We start from the raw sequence: 24,111 nt of genomic DNA on the forward strand, positions 1-24,111 counted from the left end.
TCTATATAAACTTTACATTAGTCCACAAAGAAATGGTCTCACGTTGAACAGTTCGTAATGAAAGATCGACGAATCACTACATGTATTAGAGAAATAACTGATGATCTTAAGTTTAGCATGTCTTGTGGAACTGTTCAGGAGATCTTGGAATGAGGAGAATTTATGCAAGGTGGTTTCCTCGCCCCCATCTGCCGGAACAAATGAGCATGCAGGTAACTGTTTGCCAGTCTTTTGTCATTATATACACAAAAGAAGGAAATTTGTTCACAGAATACAATAATAATGTGACAAACATGGATACATGTCTATGAACCGGAAAGTAAACAACAGAGTTCAGTTTGGAAGCATCCATCCTCTACATCGCCACTGAAAGTACGTGTAACGAAGTCTGCAGGGAAGCTTAAGCTGGTTATGCTCATTGTTTTTTGCAACATCAACGGAAATATTTTTAATCACATGATCCCCACTTAAACTTCAGTTACTGGAGACTACTATGTGCGTGTTATCAAATAAGATTTGATTAGAGCCGAAAAGAGAAAGTGCCCAGATTTGATCCAAACTGGATTCATTCTGTACCAGGACAACGCATCTAGCCATAAGAGTCAGGTTGTGATGGACACCATGGAAACACTGGGTATAGGAATCCTAACCCACCCTCTTACAGCCCAGATTAGACAATTTGTGACTTCTGGCTATATCCAGTTTTGAATAATACAAAATGTAAACTGCGGGAAGAAAAATATGAGATCTGGGAAGATCTTGTTACTGCACTACGGAGCATGTCACGTGATGGCTTGGATCACGTGTTTCGGGCATGGAAAGATCCATGGCAGAAGTGCATCAAAGCTGGAGGGGCCTACTTTGAAAAAAAAAATAAACTCGGAAACCCATTTTGATTTGTATTATGTAAGCTATTCAACTAGTTCGCGAACATTTTGATTACCCCTTGTTTGCAAAACCTATAATAGCAACATTACAACTGAATTATGTCAAGCTGATTAAATAATTAGTGTTTACTGGGTAATCAATGGACCGGAACAAAATTGATCTGTAACTTGTCATCGTAAAACAATAATAAAATAATGTATCAAATGAATATCTACAAGCATGACAAAAAAGGGCGGAAAACTGAATATTTGCGTTAATTTTCTCAGTGTAATTAATGTGTCATAACTCAGCAAAAAATCAATGAACCGAAACATCTGTAACTTGTCATGGTAAAGCAAAGTATCAAACATCAAATGAATATCTGAAAGGATGACGAAGAAAGCAAATTTATCAGACGGACTAAGTTCAAACCCTTCGGATTCGCTTTTAGGGGACTAATAAATACTCTGCAGTAAGGATACTTTAACAATGCCACAATTTCATTACAAACTGAAAGACAATAAGATGGTACATTTTTTTGGCAGCAAGAGTCTTAAAACGGTGCCCTACTGACGGACTTCAGCCAAGGATAATGGTAATCCCTTTAACATGCATCAAGATCTAGCAAGAACTCAACCACTGTCTTTAGAATTTCAATCTCGTCATAACGTTAAGGGCGGTCACACCTTACCGAATAGTATACACGGACGTCGCACGAATAACAATACTTGTGACATAATGCTGTCCGTTGGTATCCTTTGATGAAAGTCGATCCCGCCGCTGCTCGGAGCTCCTGCGATCGGTGTATGAAGCGTATAAAATACATAATAATCGCACGATTACTAGACATGTACCGGGCAATTAACGAACATTATCGTCTGAGTATCGGACATAACGGGTTAAACGAGCATCGGACGCATGAGAAACTGATATAACGTTCTTTCAACGTTAGACGAACGGACTTGTAACTGCCACGTGACTGACAAAACGGATATAATCGAAAGTGGATGTAAGGTGAAGATAACGATTAGTGATCAATCTCATACATGTAACTCCGATAAGCAATACAAAATAGAGAGTTGGGCAAACACGGACCCCTGGATGTACCAGAGGTGAGATAAGGCCCAGGAAGAGTAAGCATTCCCTGTCGACCGGTCACACTCGCCGTGAGCCCTATACATGTATCTTGATTAGGTGAACGGAGTTACCCGTAGTCAAAAATCAGTGTGCCAAGAACGGTCTAACAATCGGTATGAAACAAGTCAGACAGCATTTGACACAGATTTATCACCCTTGCGGACATATTTCCATGATGACTCAACAAATGTTGGAAATGGTAAAAGAAGGGTACGGGGAAAGGCTACAAGACCCCCACCTCCTCACTTTAACAATATTGGGGAAGAGCAGACAGCCCAATATTCATAGGTAAAAATCCTGTCTGAATCTGGAGAGATTCCCGAAGGCGTTACCGTCTGAATAACGGACAATTACTGGATTAAACGAACGTGGGGCGCATAAGAAACTGATATACGTTCTTTAAACGTTGACCGGTCGCGGTAGCTTAGTGGTAGAACGTTCGCTTCATAACTGGGAGGTCGTGAGTTCGAGCCCCGCTCGTCTCATGGCCGCGTCAAACCTAAGACGTTAAAATACGTAATGATTACTCCTTCGCCAAACGCTTGGCATTTAGAAGTGATAATCACGTGTCTTTCGGATTTGACCTTAAAAATGGAGGTCCCGTATCACGGCAGGCGTTGGCAGGATAAAGATCCCTCACTGCTATTGACCTGAGCGTTAAGCATAGGTCTAAATTTGTGGCACCTCACCTAAAACTGGTGACGTCTCAGTATGAGTGAAACATTCTCGACGGGACGTAAAAACAATCAATCTTTCAACTTTAGACGAACGGTTTTGTACCGTAGAACTCCGTTTGACAAGCGTTATTCGCCAGTTGCGTGCGTTTCTTGTCCGTAAACATACGGTTGGTATCCATTACATCTTTGGTTGACTCATGTCCATTGGACATTAACGGATGTAAACTGGACAAGTACACAGGGAAAGAAAAGCACGAGTTCCGATTAAAACGCATAACAACGCATACATGTAGCTACCGTACACTAAGAGGACTCCATAGTCCGGTGATATAATCCGTTTCAAGTTTTGAACATGCTCACAACTTTCCGTCGGATAGACCGGACTTTACCGGAAAAAGAACGCGTTGGCCGAAAGAACGGAAACCAAAGGATTGACAATTTTGTTATCCGTTAGGTAGCAGGGGACAGTTTTGCACCCCATATTTGAAGTGATATTACATGTGTAAAAATATATAGAATAATTTTAGGATACATGTCAAATGTAACTGAATGCTTAATAAAAATGTTGATGTACAATATGTAGGTGTCACCATGATTTCTAGCATACAGATGGGTGCAAATACGAAACTAAGACAAGTGGTCAGTTGCTGAAGAAATTCCGGTGAAACATGGATGGTTAGCAAAAGGTCTGTAGCTGAGGGGGAAGGTGGATGACCCCATATGAAAGGTAGATTTTTAAGAAGGGCAGACAGGGTTCGTAATTGTGCACAGTGTCTAAATCCCCATGCTTGGTACTGTGATGGTGTGTGTGTGTGTGTGGGGGGGGGGGGGGTGAGGATTAGCCAAAATGAGAGAAAATCAAAGCAAAAAAGGGGCGCCTGCTCAAAGCATGTTTTGTGCACCGGCACCAGTATTTATAGATTACATGTAATTTAGGTTCATAATTTATTAACTACACCAATATGAAATACAAGTATTGACATAAAAGGGAAATATGATTTTTCATGAGTCTGCCATAATCTCACTTTGATGTATATCCCCTACCCACATGTTTCAGAACCAAAATGACTGTCCCCTGCCACCTTAAATGTCCGTCAGCGTTGTCCGGCAAGATGTGACTGCTTCTTTAAGGATAAATACGGAGACTGTTCCAAATACGATTTCCGTAAAAGATGCAGACGATTTGAAAATAATTTCATAAAAATCGTTTGAGGACAGGCTTAGGAATGCAGGGCGGTGATTTTTATTGTTTTGATGATTCGTCGTACTGAAATAGGTCGCTCACTCGGCAAACATCGGCCGATTCCTTCCATCTAACCTCGGATATACATGTACATGTATATGTATGCCATTACCTGAACTATTCCCTTGATTGTAATATACTTCAAATGTTTAAGTATCTGTATCATCAATATTGAGAGAAAACAGACAGGCACATCACTCTTGGTCAGCAAATGAAACTGATTCTGCATACTGATACAAGTAACTATTCGCTCTCTGTATTAAAATAGTATTAGGTGTCAAATTATGCCTTTCCCCGTGGGCAAACTATTAACGTCAAATTTACACACTCTCGCTAGTCTCTAAACGTTTTTAGTTTGAATTCAAACTCAGTTCTGAAGAACTATTTGGAGTAAATCGAGTCGGAAGTTATAAGGTGCTGCCATCTTTCTGTTTCGCAAAACATTTTACGGAGTAAACGGATATCACATCTGTATATATAGCAGGTGAGGCAGTATTCGGCCGAGGGTCGCCAATCGTCTCTTTGCTATGATCAAGTGATTTCTTCCGTTCATTTGAGGAATGAATTAGACAGAAATAAATTTCTACTTGGTAATGATAATGAATGGATTGTTCCGAGTATTTAAAGTTTTCCATTCGAATACCTGTGTCGGTATGTTCAATCGAGTAACGTTGTGAAGTCAGTTTAGGACGACACGTAGAGCTGGAAGATGAAATATGTAATGAATCACAAATATATATGTCTGTTCTACTGGAATTCCAAGGTTCTCTAATCTAAAAAAAAAAAAAGTGACATTTCTGCTTCTCAAAAGAACCCTTTGCTGCATACAAAACATCACATCAAGAAAAAAAACCAGCGTCCTCCGCACGCACAAAATTCAAACTGAGTCCTCCAAAAACTGTGTTTTAAGGGATTCCCTCCATATATAATGAGAGTGATGCACTAACCCTATTCTATAATCATTACATCAAGAAACACATTTCTTCATAAAATGTAGCTACGTAACTAATTTGTTTTTAACATTAATGATATACATGTAAATAGTATTATAAATTGCAAAGTTGATTTTGTTTGGTAACATTCTTAAATTTCATACCAATCCAATTCGTATCTAAATGTTGTTATGTAATAGTACATTATATTGCTACAACATTAAAATTGCTGCGTGTCGTTGCTAGTTCATTTAGTGTGTTATGTTGTTTTATTACTGATCTTGTATCAGAAATGAATGGGTTTTAAAGGAGAATTCAACAGTCGACACGAAGCATATTTATGTTCTCCATTTTCATAAAAATATAAAATACTATTTGAAGAAACTGGTTTTCTCCTGTCCCGCAGCTTTGCTATTTTTCTTGGCAATTAACAACAGAGTACATATTGTTGGTTGAAAATTGTCATCTATTAATGACGATTGAAGAAGTTGTGAACTTATTTACAACCCCTATAATAGGGAGATCCACAAATATCAAAACAACTCGGACAACCAAAACAGGAATGACATTGGGATCTCCCTATTTTTTGTATAAATTTTGTTAAATACAAACATCATAAAATAGAAAAATAAGGTGACAGCATCGACATTTCGTCTTGTTACATGATACAAGTTCTATGGGGACTGACTTGTAATAGGGACAGATGTTTTGAGAAGTTACAGTCAAGGATTGACCTTGAGTGATGGTAACCATAACTTCGGGGTTATCAGCAAGTATAATCAGTATCAATGCTAACTGAAGATAGTGTAACGTCGGGCAGCTAATGCAGCGACCACTAGCTCCGATGAAATTTTACAAGAGCAACAGAGATCGAACGTGACCTGATAAAGCGTATGGAATAAAAAATCCCCATGGGGGTAAATTACTACTAACAAAATATCCATAGTATCAAACACGTGTTAAGCTTTATTTCAGAGGTATTAAATATTTATATCCTCGCCTCTTTTTGTGTGTTTTTTTGTAGTTTTTACTTACTTTCACATATTACTCATTATCGATTCACAGAGTTTTCTTTCTGGCAGAGTTACCTCGTTTTTATCATTTAATGACTCGTGAAATGAAGGAAACATTTTAGAATTATATCTACATGAATATATAACACAAATACCGTAAGATGGAGTATCCACTTTCAATGCAATCATTTTAAGTTATAATGGCTTTATCAACAATCTTGATTCCAACTTCATCATTTTCCCATAAAAGCATATTTTTCTTTGATTCCTAAGGAAATCTATCATTCTTCGCATTTGTAAGTTGTTATTTCCTTAAAGAGCAAGTGAATTAATATACGTCAAACTGGAGATTTGCGATGACGATTTCGCCAGAATGCGTAAAACCTTTGAGACAGGTTTATGTATACATACAAGTACGAAAGTAGAAATGCAATTAGAGGTAGCTTTGGCATCGGACAGATAGTCATAATATCGATTAAATGACTCGGATATTTTACACCAGATAATTGGAATCCATAGAAGGAGTGCATAAGTTTTTCTCCTCGACAGATCTGGTTCTGATAGGAAAATTGACATTCATACATGTAAGTTGATTGTATACGTTCATCTGCTGTGGAGTCACAGGTTCAAACAAATATTGTTAGCCTAAAAGATGAAACTGGAGTTGTCCTAATACTATTATCGTTTAGGAGGGGAAAGAACAGGAAGCTGATTTTTATTACTTTTTAAATACATGAAGTACCAGTAAAGTAATTGTGTGTGACATACATCGTACAAAAGGTATCATACAACAGGTTTGTGACAGAAAGTTGAGAAAGTTCATAGGACAGTCGTGGGTGTATGGTACGAGATTAAGGTTTTTGCGACAGAAGATGCCACCATGGTGTTCTGAACATGCTTCACATTTTTGTCTGCGTCGTAGTTAATTCATGACATCAGCAATATCTCGTAAGTTGATCGAGCAATGCCCTGCTAGAAGGACAGACTATTTCATAAGATTTTCGTGTCCTCTGATTTACTTTCTGCGGTTAGCGATGCTTATCTTAAGACTGTTGCACAAATGACCTCAAAATATTACATGGTCGATCTTCTTACTAATATATACATACTAAACTCTATTCCTTTCGTAGACCTTTTTATTACGTTGAGTGTTAGGTAGTTGTGGAACAATCGTACGAAGGATTGTCATACGATGCTTTATTTTGGTCTCACAACAATCATTGGGGCTCATACGACTGAGACAGTACGATTTGGCTTTGCCAGAGTTTACAGACGACATCCGACTAGACGCAGTAAGGTGCTCGCTTTACCAGTGTATACAGAGACACCCGACTAGTCGCAGTAAGGTATCTCTCGCTTTGCCGGAGTATACAGACGACATCCGACTAGTCGCAGTAAGGTGCTCGCTTTACCAGAGTATAAAGACGACACGTGCACCCGACTAGTCGCAGTAGGATGCTCGCTTTGCCGGAGTATATAGACGACACCCGACTAGTCGCAGTAAGGTGCTCGCTTTACCAGAGTATAAAGACGAAACGTGCACCCGACTAGTCGCAGTAGGATGCTCGCTTTGCCGGAGTACAAAGACAGCACCCGACTAGTCGCAGTAAGGTGCTCGCTTTGCAACGGGAAGCTCGGTTTCGATTCTCGATAGTAGCGCCGCGTCAAACCTAAGACGTTTAACACAGTTCTTTCGCTAAGAAGTAAAAGTCATGGGTTCTATGGTATGCCATTAATAATGCAGGTCCCGTGTCACGGTAGGCGTTTGCACAATACAGAAACCCCCATGGTATGGCTTAAGCGCCATGTATGTGTCAAAATATGTAGCACTTAACCCAACGCTGGTGACGTATCTACAGGAGTGAAACATTCTTGAATGGGAGGTAATACAATATACAAACAAAGAGTAGAACGATATTCATCGGTTCAATAGATACACGCAAGAAATTCCTACGATTCTGAAGACCTCAGAATCAGAAAGTCATATAAATCGTAACGCAGTCGTGACAGACTTACAATTGGGTTTGACGTCGAAACATTGCGTATAAAACTAAAAGTGTATTTTTAAGATGCTCAAAACCCTTCAACAGCATTATGTCACAAACCATCTGAAGTATACATGCACGTATAACACAGATACTGTCAGGGATTTTCCTCAGTTTTCTGTCGTAGATAGATTTTCTGAGGTAACAAAGGATTTATGTTTTAAGCTTCTACGCAAATTTCAAATCCGCCTCATCCAAATCTACATCAGTCCTTTCTGTCGCAGGATTGCTAACCTCATATAACCAAAACATTGTAAGTGTGACACAAACTTATCCATTATTCGGTCACCCGATTATAATACATGTAGGTTTTCATCAAACGATGTTTAGAATTTTGTAGACCAAAGCAATTGTCGAATGGAGCATGAATGGCCAATTTTTTAATTTCTAGTACAATGCTGCCTCAAGACAGCAATACCCGCATTGCCTATAAATATACTCCCCGTCATACTTGTGTAACTAGCAAAGAAGCCACAATAGTTACCATATAACATACCTTATACCATATATATTCTTGCTGCATCTGTAAAGATGTATTGAGTACATGTATCCTGTAGGGCAAGTGCCCTGGCGTCATTCTAAACCCTGTTTCATGATTGTTGAAATATATTTAAAACAATGGAGATCCTGACCCCTAAACCATATATTTTCCTGCTCCACATATCAAGATGCATGGAGTATTCTGATAAACAAAAGCCCCGGGTTCATCCCAACCCCCATCGTTTTTTTAATTATCCAAACACCTTTAAAAAGGTTGTGATTTCAACCCTTAAAGCAAATATATTATTGTTGCACATGACACAATACACTGAGCACCAGGTTTTTGTTTGTCATTTTCCCCTCAAACTGAAAAAGAAACTTCCATAAACTCATTGCACATCTACAGGACACCACCAAAGGATGATTTGGCTAGTGTGTAAATTGCAAGAGGTGTTCTTGGAACAACCAGGTTTTTCTTCAGGAAAACGTCGTTTTTCAATCCCCCAATCGGCCCCCAGGATGAAAAATAATAATTCCGAGACCTTATTGCACATTTACAAGACACCACCAATTATCTTCCAAAAGATGATTTGGCTGTTGCGCAAAATATATGAGTTCTGGAGCCCAGGATTTTTTTTAAAGAAAAAACATTGAGTATTTTAAATCCCCATTTGGCTCCCACGGTAAAATTGAAAATTCCGAAACCGTAATATTGCACATTTACAGGACACCACCTATCATATTACTAAAGGTCATTGCTTAAAATGAAAGAGGAGTTTGAAGCAGAAGAAAATGTGGCGTACGGACGGACCAAGGTACATTGTAACAGCATTATACCATAACTTTCTTTAGAAAATGCGGGTATAAAGATGGATGCATGTATGCTATGTAAGAATATGATATATGTATTACTGTGAACCTGTCGATTTCATAAGATGTTCTAGACATTTCAAATAACATTGAAGCCAAACCATCGAAAAGTCAATTGATAAAAATGCCTTATGCAGGCTGTGATTTTGCGCCAAAACATAATTGTTCAACTGAAGTTTGGAGGAGAAGACTTTCAGCTGTTGATAATTGGCTAAAATAGCAGTAGATTTTCCATTTCTCTTGCATTATCTTTAAGGGAGGGTTTTGTTGTATCGATTTTCACGTACGTATCAATTCCGACACTAATGAATCGCCGATGGTTTCCCCCACTAACGTCTGAGAGTACAGCACTGTAGTGTTGTGTGTTCGGGGTTGTCTATTTTCCCCCTCCAGCACGGAAGCCGATCAGTTCATAACCTCTGTGACAATTCCTCATTAGCGTATTGTAGTAATGAAAACTTGTAAACGGTTTCTCGAATTCTCCATCATCTGAACATATTGATAACATGGCTAATTCAATCACCAATCTAAAAAAATATATGATGCTGATTTTGTAGGTTTTGTTTGTTTAATTTACGAAACATCCCCAAAAAATTTCTTTCATGTGTACACCTAACCAGCTTTTAAAGGAAGTACCATTAATTTTTACTTATATATGGCGTTCAGTGCTGTACAAGTGGGAGTTCTTTATTGTCCCAAACACCCACTGTGACTCGGACCCTTCATTTTTAATGTTACATCTGAAAAACCTGTGAATCTTAATTTACTTCTAATTAATACCGGACATTTGGCGAAAGTATAGTCACAACTTAGGTTAAACGACTTAGGTTTGACGGGGGAGCTGGGGAACTTCTGACGAAGCGATTGCCCTTACCCCTAGGTTATCGCAACTGGTGCGTAATTGATATTCGTTATTCACTAATGTAAATTTATTCTACTAAGAGAACAAATGTAAACCCTTTACAGGTTTCCAGTTTAGAAACATATTTGTGCATATTAGCTTAATAAGGGGACAATCCGGTAATTGAAATATCTTTTCTGACGATGATATATCAATCTAAGGAATAATGAATAATAATTCTATATATACATAACTCTCTCTCTTTATATATAATCCAAAAATATAAGTAAATATATACACACACAAGTAATAGAATGATTAAAGACACCCCCCCCCCCCCCACAAACACACATATATTATATTTTTAAATTCAAAAAAATATTTCTTTACTAAGAACAATTATGTTTATTTGAGAGATCATTGAAATATTTGTGCTTCATATAAAATATTTCATATGCAGTGTGAATCCCGTGTGATTCTTTTAGAATTGTATCCCATGTCTATTCTCAATGACCGTGTTGCGTGTGACAGCGTGGCGAGGATTCCATCGTAATCAAAAGCAAGTTGTTGTTTTTTACAATTGTCAAGATACTCGAGCGGTATAGGGCATTGGTCACACGCTGTGAGGAGATCTGGTTCCGCAGGTCGCGAGTTCATCCCCGGGTAGGGGCGGAAGAGGGTCCAAATACCGTGAATTTCTCTATGCTTTATATTAAGAAATATTTCTTCGCTTACGTACGAGTAAATTAATATAATATACATGTAGTAGTAAATGTAGCAATGAGAGCCCAGGAAGTTTTTTGTAATATATGCAATATCAGTAAAAGAAGTTTTTAAATATATTTTGTTGCAAATGCGAGTACATCATTTTGCTTTGTTTTTGTCAGAGAAGATGGGATTCTTTCCTCGAAAATTTTGGTTCATGCTTCACAAACAGAAAATCAAAAGATTTGTTTCTTTTTGGAATGTTTCTATCTCAAGGGTGGCATGGTATTTGACGCTTGTTAATGGATTTGGAAGCAATGACGCTTACCATCTCACAAGTAAATAAAAAACCAAGATTTGATATAATCGCAAGTGTCACTGAAAGTGTTGATGTGTTATGATTCTTCTCATCTCTACTCAGAAACATAGAGCGACAAGAGATCATTAAATCTGTTCTTATCCCGTCACAGTGTGCAGAACAATGTATAATAATGCATATCACAGTCACTTAATCAAGTTTATCTTTCCTTTTTTCATTGATCTATTAGAAAAAGGTTTAATATTTACAGAGGCATTTAGCTAAAGTGATGCCAACCATTTTTTCCTTAAAATATCTCAATTGCATAGAAATATATATTAATGTCTGATAAAAACATTTATTTTGTGCAAAAACAAGAGAAACCTAATAAAGCTACGTTAGATAACCGCTTTTAGTGTAAAGAAATATGTAAGGGAGAATTATGGTCTGGCAAGACAATAATTATTTAAACGTCACGATCACACGTCCATGTGCCTACATTGAGATTAAAAAGTGTTTGAAATAATTAAATACTGGTGTTATTACCGAAATATAGGATATAGAACCATTTTCATTGAATTAAATTTTTGGTGACAAAATGACAACTACATGAAATGCCCCTTTATATGCACCTTTTCTTGTTATTGGTCATTTATAATGCAATATTTATACATTAATGCACACATATATAACTTAAATATAATACTTGATGAAATGAAGACTAAAATACTTTTTTTCAAAAATGAGGAAAAAAGACTAAATTATATTTTTTGAAAGTAAAATGAATACAATTTACTGTATGAAATGTAATTTAGTTTCACTATTTCTCAATCAAATTAAAAAAAAAAAAAAAAACAGAGGGGAAAATGTATATAGAGGTGTATAGGGAGGGATAGTACATGTATATTTGAACGTCAAAGAAAATTTACAAGACCCATATTTTTAGTGATTTTGTAGTATCCTTAAGTATATATACGACACTGTCAGGCATGAGTTTCGAAATGTGTGACATATTTTAGTTCATTTCAGAAAAAGTACCTGTGCCTATGAAGGTAAATTGTAGGATCTCCTTTTGTTTATGCATACTTATAATGATGATTACACTACGCGACTACAGAACAGTAATTAAAAGTCTTACCTGTAAGGGGTGTCGCTAACGTCAGGGAACTAAAAGTGAAAATCACTATGATCCATTTCTCAGATATTTCCATTATTTCACGTCACGTTCCTTGGAATTTGCCTCGGTGGAAGATGCTGTGAATTTTTCATTGTCCTTCAGTATAGACAACGATCTAGTAATTAGAACTCCACCATTGCTAACATTCACTATTGTATGATGCTGTTCTGGAAAAAAGACAGAAAAAGATAGATTGCAGTATTTCACGTAAGCAAACCTTGGGACGTAAGTTTAAAGGTTTAAGCATACACTATCGGTCCCCATATCTTCCAGCCGATATCAATGTCATCTATTGCGAAAAAACTCATTTACTTAATTCGGTATCTGTTTTATCAACATAGGTCATGGCTAACTGCTTCCTAGTGTGTTTGACAGAAGAATCCCAAAAAATATCGTTTGTGAGAGAAAATTTCTCCCCACGGGACTAGAACCATCGTCAGTGTAATAAAATGTTTTTACATCTACATTTTCTAGACAAAGCCCAGCTATCCACGCATGAAGGGCCGTCCATTGATTTAACTGCCCGTGTACAAGACTATGTAAAAAGATGCAGGCAAGCCGATCCCGCGACAATCAATATTCATTAGAAGTTAATAAAAAGTTTGTAAGAGGACGATTCGCAACAGATTAATTGGGTTTTTAATGAATTAATGCTTACCACTATTTTACTTAAAGCCTTTCTGCATACAAAAAAGCTATTACATTGTACTGTATCGACTTTTTATTGAAGTTCTCTGGATTTCAACATAAAAAGACATACGATCGAGTTGTTCTCGTATGCGCCTAAAGAGCATGAAAATTCAAATAGTGATAGTTTGTGCATTGGATGCTTCTCAATTTCCACTGAAGTAAGACATTTAATGACATATATTTGTTTATGAACAATAAAACATCACCCACATCATACTTACTGCCTCCAAAGAATTTCACAGAATACATCATTTTATCGTGTATCACCTAATAATAAGTTTAGTGTGTTCATATAAATTATTTTCGTTAAGCAATGTGCGTGTAACCTACTTGTGTCGGATACCAAGTTCGCTTTCCCTTAACTAAAGACTGCTTTGAAAAATAACGCCCATCAAATTTTAAGATACGGGAAGTTTTTCATAGAGTGCGATTAAATTAGATTTGAAATTAGACCAGACAATTTTGACATGTTTTTAAATAGTTGAGATTATCTTGTCCTTTAAAATGTTGTTTTATGTGCGGAATGAAGTGTAACATCAAAGTAATTATTATTTACAGCAATTTTGACAGCATGAATTACGACTGTACTTCAACCACAAATAGAGAGCGTCATTTAGGTAGAATTTTAACTCTATGTGTATGGGGTTTTAAAATTGCTCAACTCGGAAAAACTACAGTCTGATGCTAAAACATTTGAAATTTTATGTAATTTTCTTTACAATCATGAAAGGCATCCAAGGGCATCTTCCGTTCAGTTTTCATATACCGGGCCATCATCACATTATTAAGGGGAAATGCGGTATGTTATAGTTTGAAAAAAAAGCAAGGACCGACTACACGTGAGGTGTTGTCTTGGGCCTTTAAAGTTGGTAGATCAAATACTTGACTTAAAATACTTACTTCTCCCGTGAATTAATAATCCGAACAAAAGTATGCGATGTATCTAGATCTCGAGTGTGTTTTTATCCTTAATCAACTTCATGTGTTGAGAATTCCGCATGTCACAGAGGAAGATAGAAACCATCAACACCAATACACTCAAATTAAGATGACAAAATATGCATTATACACATGCAGGGCTGTGCCTTTGCGATCTTAGAATCTGCTCTCTCGTTCTCCTCTCTAACACGTTAGGTGAGTAACTGATCAATTCTTACAACTAGCAGTATCGAGTGTGGGACCGGGCTTTTATCAGGCGATCACAATACAATCGTACAGACGAACTGATGCGAGCTGGTCACGCTCTTAAGAAGTCTCGATTCCGTTAATCAATTTTCAGTACAATAATTGATATTCGATGCTGATTGGACAAGTTACGTTTCATTTATTATTTTCGCATCAATTGCATTTTTCCGGTAATTGTAATTGTCCCCTCAAAACCAGGTTTGCTGCAGATAACTGTGATTAGAGTAAATCGCCATTTAACCTTTATCCGCCACTTAATCTGGGAGTTCGCTCCCAACAACCATCTATCGACACGCGGATTGTAGTCACTCAGAGCAAACTATCTTCCGTTTTCAAGTGATTGATGTATTAGTTAGCGAATAAAAGTAATGTTTCATGTAAAAGTATCTTCGCCAGCAGTATTATCTTACATTGTTTCAGTGCGAGCACATTTTGCTGTGATTTTATAAAATCCCTTCTGAGGATTTTAAAGGCTGTGCCTTTAAACTTATAATATATATACATACTCTGGTCAGAATTAGATTCTGACGGAAAGATGATGAAAACACACTGTTTCAATCACAATTTGATGCATTACCTCTTTAAACGACGAAGTCAATGTGTCATATATTTGTGTTTGATTGGATGTGAGTCCAATCGTCCTATTGTGAATTTTTAAAAACATTTAAACCCACCCAGTAAATTAAAAAAAATTACAACATGCGCAATGTGTCATAAGAAACGGAAATGATTGCACATCCTTGATTTCCAATCACATTGAAAAGATCATTCATCATTGTGGCAAATTAGGGTGAATAATTCCCATTTGGTAAAGAGCTGGCTAGATGTGGATTCACAGCAACTGATGCCTTAAAAACCGGTGTTCCCGTGTCACGGTCGGTATTTGAAAAAGCCTTACTACACTGACCCTATCCCACAGCATATGTTTAAATTACGTTAATTCATCCAAAGCTGGTAACATTTCGATATCGATAAATATTCTCGTTCGAAAGCAACCACTAATTTTCCGGGTTGGTGTTTTTTTTAAAATATCGAACAAGAAAACTTGACGCAACTTCAAACTCACTCATTGCAGTGTTCCGTCCGTATTCCCTATATACATGTACCGAAAAATAATCGAGAGAATTGATAAATAATAAAAAACAGTCTCTCCGTTATGCCGGTAAAAAAAATCTTGTTTGGTTTATGAGAAAAGAAGACTTTTACGTGTAATAGACCAAATAAAAATGTAAAATTTAAAACAGATAAATAAAAATAGAAAACTGTTTTATGAACGAGTTAGGAGGCCTACATTACAAGATGTCCACCCTGTACCTGATGATGTTTTAGATGAAGAGTGATGTTACTGGTCTTGTAGACAATTTAGAAAAAGCAACTAGGGGTGATGAGTATGATTTTTCTGATTATAACTCTGATTTATCACTGTCAAATATTCCGCATATTCTGAATAAATCAAAAATCATCACTTGCCATTTTAATATCTTTTAACAGTAGAAGTCATGTGATATATTTACACACTGGCTTGAGTTACCGGAAGGACAGACAACTCTGGTACAGAATCAGTAAATTTATATGGTTGACCAGTAAGTTAAAATACTGGACTGTGAACAATAGACGCAAATGTAATTGTTAAAGTCACGAGATGTTATTTCATTATTTATCAATAATAGTTGATACTTGACTGGAAGTTTCTTGCAACGGTAAATAGAACAATGCAAATTTTCAAATCCTACGTTTTACTACATGTACAGTGCATCATTATTCGTATATTTCCTTTAGTGTATAGTATATCACAGATAAGACATTTCCCTGTTAGAGTAAATCAAAGTATTCCTATGACAAATCGATTTCAAACTGATAGTTTTTAACTAAAAGTTATTTATAGAATGCGTGTTTTTACAATAGTAAATCAAAATTTAGACTAGAGCAGATTAAAATATCAATGTTTTGTTTTGTTCCGTTTTTACTGATGGAAGTTGAACGTACATGTTTTCACAATAGTTTACCTTTTCAAATGTTGCTGAGGATCAAACTGTTTGCTGCCCATCTATTTCTTACATTAGGAAAACGTTTAACAATGTGTATTCAATCGTTAGCCTTTGGAGACCAAATGACAACACATCAACTTTGCTTTGAATTAAGATTACACTCACGCACGCACATACGCATGTGTTATTCTGTTTGTCGATTTTATGTTCTAACGGTTAAAATTATTGTATCAAGCATCAAGCACATTCTTTGTTACACATACTTTTTAAATTGTCAAAAGTGTTGCACAAGAAAACACCCCACCTAAATAAAAAAAAAACACCTGTCAATATTTTAGTACCAAGAATTCATTGTTTCATTTATGTTTCATTTAAGCGCCCCAGCTTCAAAAACCGTTATTACCCACGGAAGGTTAAACAAATACTTAAGATTTAGAATCTATAGTGCCAGTCAATGCCTCTCTTTGTGTCAATTTTGAATCGGTCAGATTGTGAAATCGATTATGTCATAATCTTAATTGTGTTTGTCATCTTAGATATAGTGTTTTAAAATGTTGTGGAACAATTACTTTCATTTTTAAGTAAAAGTGTGTCTATAATTCGTTTTCGATTTTTACAGTTTATTATCATCAAACATTAGCGCTTAATCATTGTATTCTGCAGCTAGTCTATTTACACACCCGTGATTCAACCCTCGGTAATTTATCCAGCAACAAAATACGCTTACACTCCCATATTTTAAAGATCAGGTATATTTCATTTTACACTGTTTTATATATTTAATAACATGTCAGGTATCTCAACGAATCCCTGTCTGTTCTTATGGTTAGAGTTCTATAATGAATTGAATGATGCTGAAAACAGTACCAGTCATTTTGTGAATGCTGTGCATTTTAGAGATCAATGAGGCCCTACATGTAAATACAAATGTAAATTTAATCAAAGTTTTTACAGCCTTTAGCTTTACCTTTAGACATTTAAAGTTGTAAGGTCCGACTATCGATAATTTTTTCCACCTTGTATAAACGCTGTTAAATCATCACACGCACGTATTTATGAGGCTGTGCGACTTGTCATACATCATTTCATCTGTTTTAAGCAGAATTATTTGATTTTAAAACAACCGTCACTCGGCCATTTGTAATGCACAACCAAGTGACAGTCACGTGTGTGTGTGCAGTTCGTACTGTGTATTTTGTTACTACAGTACCGTGCCATAAGTTTAAAAGAAATAGAAGTATCAATTCGTTGTTATTATCGGTCGATAGAAGGCGAACGATTGTATGTTATGAATTTAGAAATCTGCGGGCCTACATCTTAATTATGTATATCCAAAACCATAATTATTATTTAGTTCTCTTACTAAGTTAAATTATGGTAGTAACATATATTTAATCACAATTTTTAAAAATTACGCGAGGTTATTTTCTACGAATCTAATTTTTGATGCGGTTGTACAGTTTACGAAATCTGTTAAGTATTACTATTCATTTTCACTATGAAAGAGAAAATTTACTAGATCTTCCCCTTGAAAATCAAAGTACTGATAGTACTAATAGACAGTGGCGAGGGTTGGGAAGAGCTTAGCTAGGGTGACCTTAAAGCAGTACCGATAGTTTATCAAATCCAAAAGAAACGTACTTATAGCTTAAAAATACAGTTTCCAAAACTGAATCAAGATCATGCCTTGTAAATGAGCAATTTGTTTTCTCACGAGAGAATAAGAGGAACATGAAACTCATATCCATGCACTGTTTTTCTCTTGAGTTTATTGGGAATATATTTCAGAACTTTGAGAACGATCACCTTGTAATATGGAGAAAGGTACATGTGTATTATACCTGAAATGGGCCAATTGCTGCCCGAGTATTTCATACCAATTGTTAGGCCGTTCTTTACATACTGATTTTTTTTAACTACAGATTACTCCTTTTACATGATCAAGATAAAAGGCTCACGGCGGATGTGACCGGTCGACAAGGGAATGTTTGCTCATTCTGAACACCTGACCCAACATCTGGTATATCCAGGGGTCCGTGTTTGCCCAACTCTTAATTTATATTCTTTATAGGAATTATGAGATTGATCACTGTTCGTTGTCTTCACCTTATCATGAAAGTCTGTGAACTATCCATTTTGAAATAGCCATATGATTCTAGCAAGATGTGTCATTCAAAAAATTAAACTGAGAAGAGACATTGTTGCTATTTTTTCTTATCACAGGCTCTGAACATCACATTCATATACTGTTTTTCAAAAGATATTTCTAATGAGTCATTCATCATGTGCTTGAAGTATTCCCATATGGAGTTTTAATCTTCAAATTGCTCTCTGTCATGTTATTCCAAAATGAATTATAATAGATTGGTGAGGTTCTCAAAAGATACCTCAAATATGCCTCACATGTTTGAAATAGTTCTCAATGTTTTATGAATCCCAAATAACAAAAAATACCGTATATTCTAATTGCTGGAGTATTACAGTTCTCAATCATAGAATTTTATACCTTGAAAAATCATTAATGATGTGCCCAAGTTTTCAGAAGATATCTTGACCCAGGTAGAGTATGTTAGTCATTGTTCCTGTATATTTCTTTTTCAAATTATCTCAGATATAAATGTAATGTCAACTTCTCAATCGTCTAACATTGCAGCCATGTAATCAAAATAAAGATTGATCAAACTCTCAAAAGTCCTCATAAGTTCAAATAATTCCTATCTATTCAAATCTTTTTAAATATTTCTCGTGTTCATAGAAGTGTAAATAATTCTCATATGTTCACATATTTCTCAAATCGCTAAAAAGTAGATAATCTTAAAGGTAATGAAATGTTCAAGTTCTCAAAATATTTCGACTCATAGTATATTGTATTTCAGTCGTGTATGTTCCTGCATCTTTTATCTTATTTTCTCTCGTTTTTAAATCATTTGTTATTCTTATCTTTAAATAGTATACAGTTATATAATTTTGAAATTGATTAATCAAGTTCTTAAACTATTTTCATATATTGCGTTAGTCAACAATTTTTGAACACTTGGTATTCTCAATCACCAATTTTTAAATTAATAGAATGTTGAAGTTATCAAAAAGATACCTAGAGTTGAATCGATCATGGAGGATGTAAAATCAAAACAAATCTGCAAAATTAGAAAAATTTGAACTAAATGCAGCAAGAATAGATACATGACGAACTTTATTAGCTAATTTGAAAACGAGTTAGGAACCGCGTTTCACATTAGGCATAAACAACACAAATATAAACAAGAGGTACTGTGAGCAATGCTCACTAAGAATACCCCCCGCTTACCCCAATCTCCCAAAGGGTGTTGGTAATAGTTATAAACTACATCTTTTCTGAGTGTAAAAAACAAATGGCATGACAAACCAAACCATATTGCTACTTCGATGTCCAGTGCGCGTGACCTTTGACCTTTTGACCCCAAAATCGATAGGGAACATCTTCATCCCATGGGTAGTCCATATGTATGATATGGTGACAGCTGTAGGTGGAAAGGATAACGCTTTAGAGCCCGGAAACCATATTGCTACTTCGATGTCCAGTGCGCTCGACCTTTGACCTTTTGCCTCCAAAATCGATAGGGAACATCTTCATCCCATGGGTAGTCCATATGTATTATATGGTGACTGTAGGTGGAAAGGATAACACTTTAGAGCCCGGAAACCATATTGCTACTTCGATGTCCAGTGCGCTTGACCTTTGACCTTTTGACCCCAAAATCGATAGGGAACATCTTCATTCCATGGGTAGTCCATATGTATGATATGGTGACGGTAGGTGAAAAGGATAATGCTTTAGAGCCCGGAAACCATTGCGTCTACAGACGGACGGACGGACGGACAACCCGATTCCAGTATACCCCCCCCCCCCCACACACACACAACTTGTTGCGGGGGGTATAACTATACATAAAGTGAACCAGAATTTGACGCCAACCTATCTTAAAAACATTTTCCCGGTAACATTACAACACAAGAAACACTTTAAAGTACAATTTACCTATATCTTAACGTCAAATCTATAAAAGCCATGTGTACCAGCTGTATGAATGAATTCCACTCCTGTCGATATCAAATGAAATGGATCTTTGGGGATCTTTATGAAAAAGAAACTTCACACTTGGCAACCACCTGTTATTTGATGCTGTCACAAAGCAATTATCGCTGTTATCGTTGATTCCCTTTGGATCTGAACTGTCCTCGAACCTTACATAATAACGGTTCTTTGTCTTTTGTTGAATGAAACGCATTGCTTTGCCTAATATGTACAATATCAAATTTAAAGCCCCCAAAATTCACGAGGGAAGGAATAATTGTTATGAAATATGCCACATAGACTAGAGCCGAGGCGCTTGGTAAGTTGGAGCTTTCAAAACATTGGTATTGATACTCTCAATTAAATAAACAAATCAACAAACAAATCATAACTATCGAACTGAGACCAACCGCAATTAATACCAATAGGAATTACTCCACCAATCACAAAGAAATTTAAAATTAACAAAATTAAGCTGGAACTCGAAACCACCCCATTCAAACAATATAAAATTGCCCATGAAAAACATGTTTAGAGTTTTGATAATCAATATTTTAATAGTATTTTCCAAGAAAATGTACTGTACATATATCCAAAGAATACAATTTTATACTCCGTGTTACACGGAGGACTTTTAAAGGTCGGCGCAGAAAATGCAACTTCAAAGGCGCCGACTATTTTGTAGGCCTACGCTTGGACTTGAGTCCACGGTGTCCCATGTTTTTGGGGAAATGCCTGTGGTCCATGATTTAAAGACCCAACTTTAAGTTAACGCCCCCAAATTTGACCTGTGTCGTGATCCAACTTTTAACAATAGAGCTTAGGTTGATTGACGTTTGCAGAGACCGTGGTCTACAGCTACCCGAGAAAGATGTTTTGATAACAATCACGGCTAATGATGACCGGCAGTCTTTAGATCTCGAGGAAAGCTCCGGTATACCTGAGTTTTGATAGCATTGACTCGCACCTAGGAAATTGATCACTGCCGTCTTCCACATCGAATGAGAATGACCTCCAAAATTTCTGCAAGTCTCTCTGAGGAAAAATTAGCCGCAATCCGTGCATTATTTGCATATATGATAAATTACTCAATATTTTAATGGCTAACGTCCCCTACACAATGCAATTTATCATCGTATTTTCTCTATCCATCTATATACATGTATTATAGATTAAACAATCAGAAATCAAACAATAATAATAAAAAAACCAAACAAACATAAGTTATTGGAATATTTTCTATTAATGATTTATTAGGACTTTATATTTATGAAAAAAAGGAACAATTCTTTATTGGCGCAGCACATCAACATGTAATGGTTATATTGCCCATGGGCATGTAAAACTGTTACAGTAGTAAAGAAAATGCTTCTGTTTGGGATACCATCGTTACACAAACACTACGTCCACAGAAACCCTAAAGAGAGAGAGAGAGGAGGGGGGGGTGTAGACTTCGTGTCAGCTTCTGTTTGGGATACCACCATTACACAAACACTACAGCCACAGAAACCCTACAGACGGCCCATCTTGAGGGTATCTTGATCATTCTTCATTTGATTGTACATGTACACAGATCTACTTGGATTTATTCATTCTCTCGAAACATGGATATTTTACCTACTACACCCACGATCTCCCAGGACACCAGGAAGTGCCCGGAAACGCCGGGTAATATTATATTTAGGAAATTATTTATATACGATATATAGCAGTTTAATTAGAAGATTTAAAAAGCACACGTTTAGAAATGGGCTAAACCTGTTATCTGCAATACATAAATATGACCAAGTTTGAAGGTTTACGGGAAATAGAAATGCGGTATGCATGTAGGTAGAAATTTTAATTTTTTTTTTTTTTTTTTTGCACAAATCAAGACACTAAGCATAATTTGTGATAACCTGAGAAGTTTCCCGTGTATATCATAAAAATATACACAACAGCCGATCTCTTGGCCAGGTAAATAACATTGACCATGGATAAGCTCCGCCCACATTCAGTGATCCGTGAAGAAACCGTACGGTGTGTGTTTTTGGGGTCTTTAAGTACTCAACGTTCATGTAAATGTTATTTTCTTCAGCTCCTGAAACGTTTCTTGATTACATTAAGAAAAATCTTCATATTTCACCCTTACGTGTGTTTTTCAATAATCAAATCCTCTATGTACAATTCAGATACATTTATTCTAAGTATTCTAGTTTGCTTACTCAGTTTCACTAACGAAACCATGTGACTTATTGCATTCATCATCGGCAGTAAAACTGCTCATCTAACACCAATTTGGATGAATCTCGTTCCTCTCAAATCCAGTGCACGTAAGTTATTCTTGGTGTTATGCCGTTATCTCATGAATATTTATGAATTGAGGAATGCAACATTTCAGTAATTGGGAATTATCTTCGCGTATATAGCACAAATGTTATTGAAAAGGCTTCAAGAACTGTTTACAATCATTGACATTTAATTTTCATAATAGAAACAACTCAAATTTCTTGATTTCTGCCCGCAAATTTCCACCGCTAGGGTCAATCAAGAACGCCCACAGAAGTAGCAGAATAAGACAGTGGCTATAAATAGTCACCATCTATGATGCAACAATGCTGTTAACCATTCCAGGGAAGGTTCTAGCCAGGATCTAACCTCGATCGAGATTAGCCAGGATCATGTTGGAGATACTAAACACCGCTCTCGGCAAGACCCGGCGTGAGGAACCGGCTGGCTTGCGTTAAGACAGATCCTGCACCGACCACATTGCCACAATGAGAATAATCATAGAGCAGTCTATGGAGTGGCAGACCCCCACCCCACCCCACCCCCCTGTATGCAGTCTTTGTTGATTTCTAGAAGACGTTTGATAGTCTTGACAGGGATACCATCTGGAAATCCATGCATCACTACGGCTTCCCACCTCAAACTTTTTTCCATCATCCAGCAACTATATGAAGATACCATATTCCAGGTCGTACATGATGGATGCTGACGGAACCTAACTCTGTAGGAACCGGTGTCTATCAGGGCTGCTTAATCTCGCCAATTTTCCTGATAGTGATGGATTGGGTAATGCGGCAGTTCACAGCAGGCCAGAAGACAGAAATCCAATGGACCTTCACCAAACAGTTGGAGGACATGGACTTCTCTCCCACAAGCAGCAAGATGCTCATGAGAAGTGCCGTGTTGCTGAAGAATCAGGAAATACAGGCCTCCAGATTAAAATAAAAAGACAGGGGCGATGAAAGTCAACAACCGGCAACAGAACCCACCATGACTTGGACAGGAAAACATCTCGGAAACAGAAAAGTTTCTCTATCTCGGTAGTGTGGTCAGTAAGATGTAAAGATGGCGGGACAGACGAGGACATAAAGAGTCCTATCAAGAAAGTCCGACATGTCTTTTAATATTGTCCTCAGACCAATCTGGAATTCTTCTTGACTCCACAACAAAATCAGAATTTTAACACCAATGTAAAATGTTCTTTGAGGCTCTGAAGCTTGGTGAACAACAAAAACCAATACCCATAAGCTCAAGACATTATTCAACATATGACTACGACGCCTCATTAACATCAGATGGCCGGATGTTATTTCAAATGCAGAACTCTGGAGTATGACCAAGCAAGTTCCTATAGACCTGGAAATCAGAAAACGGGAGTGAAACTAGATTGGCCACACTCTTAGAAAGTTCCCGTCATACGTCACCAGACAAGCCCTTGAAAGGAACTCACAGGGCAAAAAGGAAAGTAGGAAGTCTCAGATGGACTTTGCGCAGATGCGGTAACTAAGAAATGAAGACTGCTGGAATGACATGGGCTGAGCTAAGGAGGATCGCCCAGAACCGTGTACGTTAGAGGAGTGTGGTTGTGGTCCTATGTTCCCCAGGGATTTAGTCAAGTTAGTCCTTTTCCCCTCAAATAAT

At 36.8% G+C, this 24,111-nt stretch overlaps 1 protein-coding gene across 4 annotated transcripts in view; it reads right to left on the reverse strand.

Annotated features, from left to right (window-relative positions):
• LOC125651152 (limbic system-associated membrane protein-like) overlaps window positions 1–16,503 on the reverse strand; it is a 48,273-nt gene extending 31,770 nt beyond the window's left edge. The window contains exons 1-2 of one of the 4 annotated variants that reach the window (XM_056164519.1): window positions 16,167–16,503; window positions 12,247–12,452 (exon numbers count right to left, since the gene is read on the reverse strand). In XM_056164519.1, the coding sequence (XP_056020494.1) occupies window positions 12,247–12,319 (73 nt within the window). In that variant the 5' untranslated portion in view covers window positions 12,320–12,452; window positions 16,167–16,503. Of the gene's footprint in view, window positions 1–12,246; window positions 12,453–12,597; window positions 12,731–13,875; window positions 15,098–16,166 lie in introns of those variants that run through there. The other 3 variants (XM_056164521.1, XM_056164518.1, XM_056164520.1) reach the window with 3 other exon arrangements.
• Window positions 16,504–24,111: the final 7,608 nt, after the last annotated feature.

This window comes from Ostrea edulis, chromosome 5 (assembly GCF_947568905.1).
Source record: "Ostrea edulis chromosome 5, xbOstEdul1.1, whole genome shotgun sequence".
NCBI classification, from domain to species: Eukaryota; Metazoa; Mollusca; class Bivalvia; order Ostreida; family Ostreidae; genus Ostrea; species Ostrea edulis.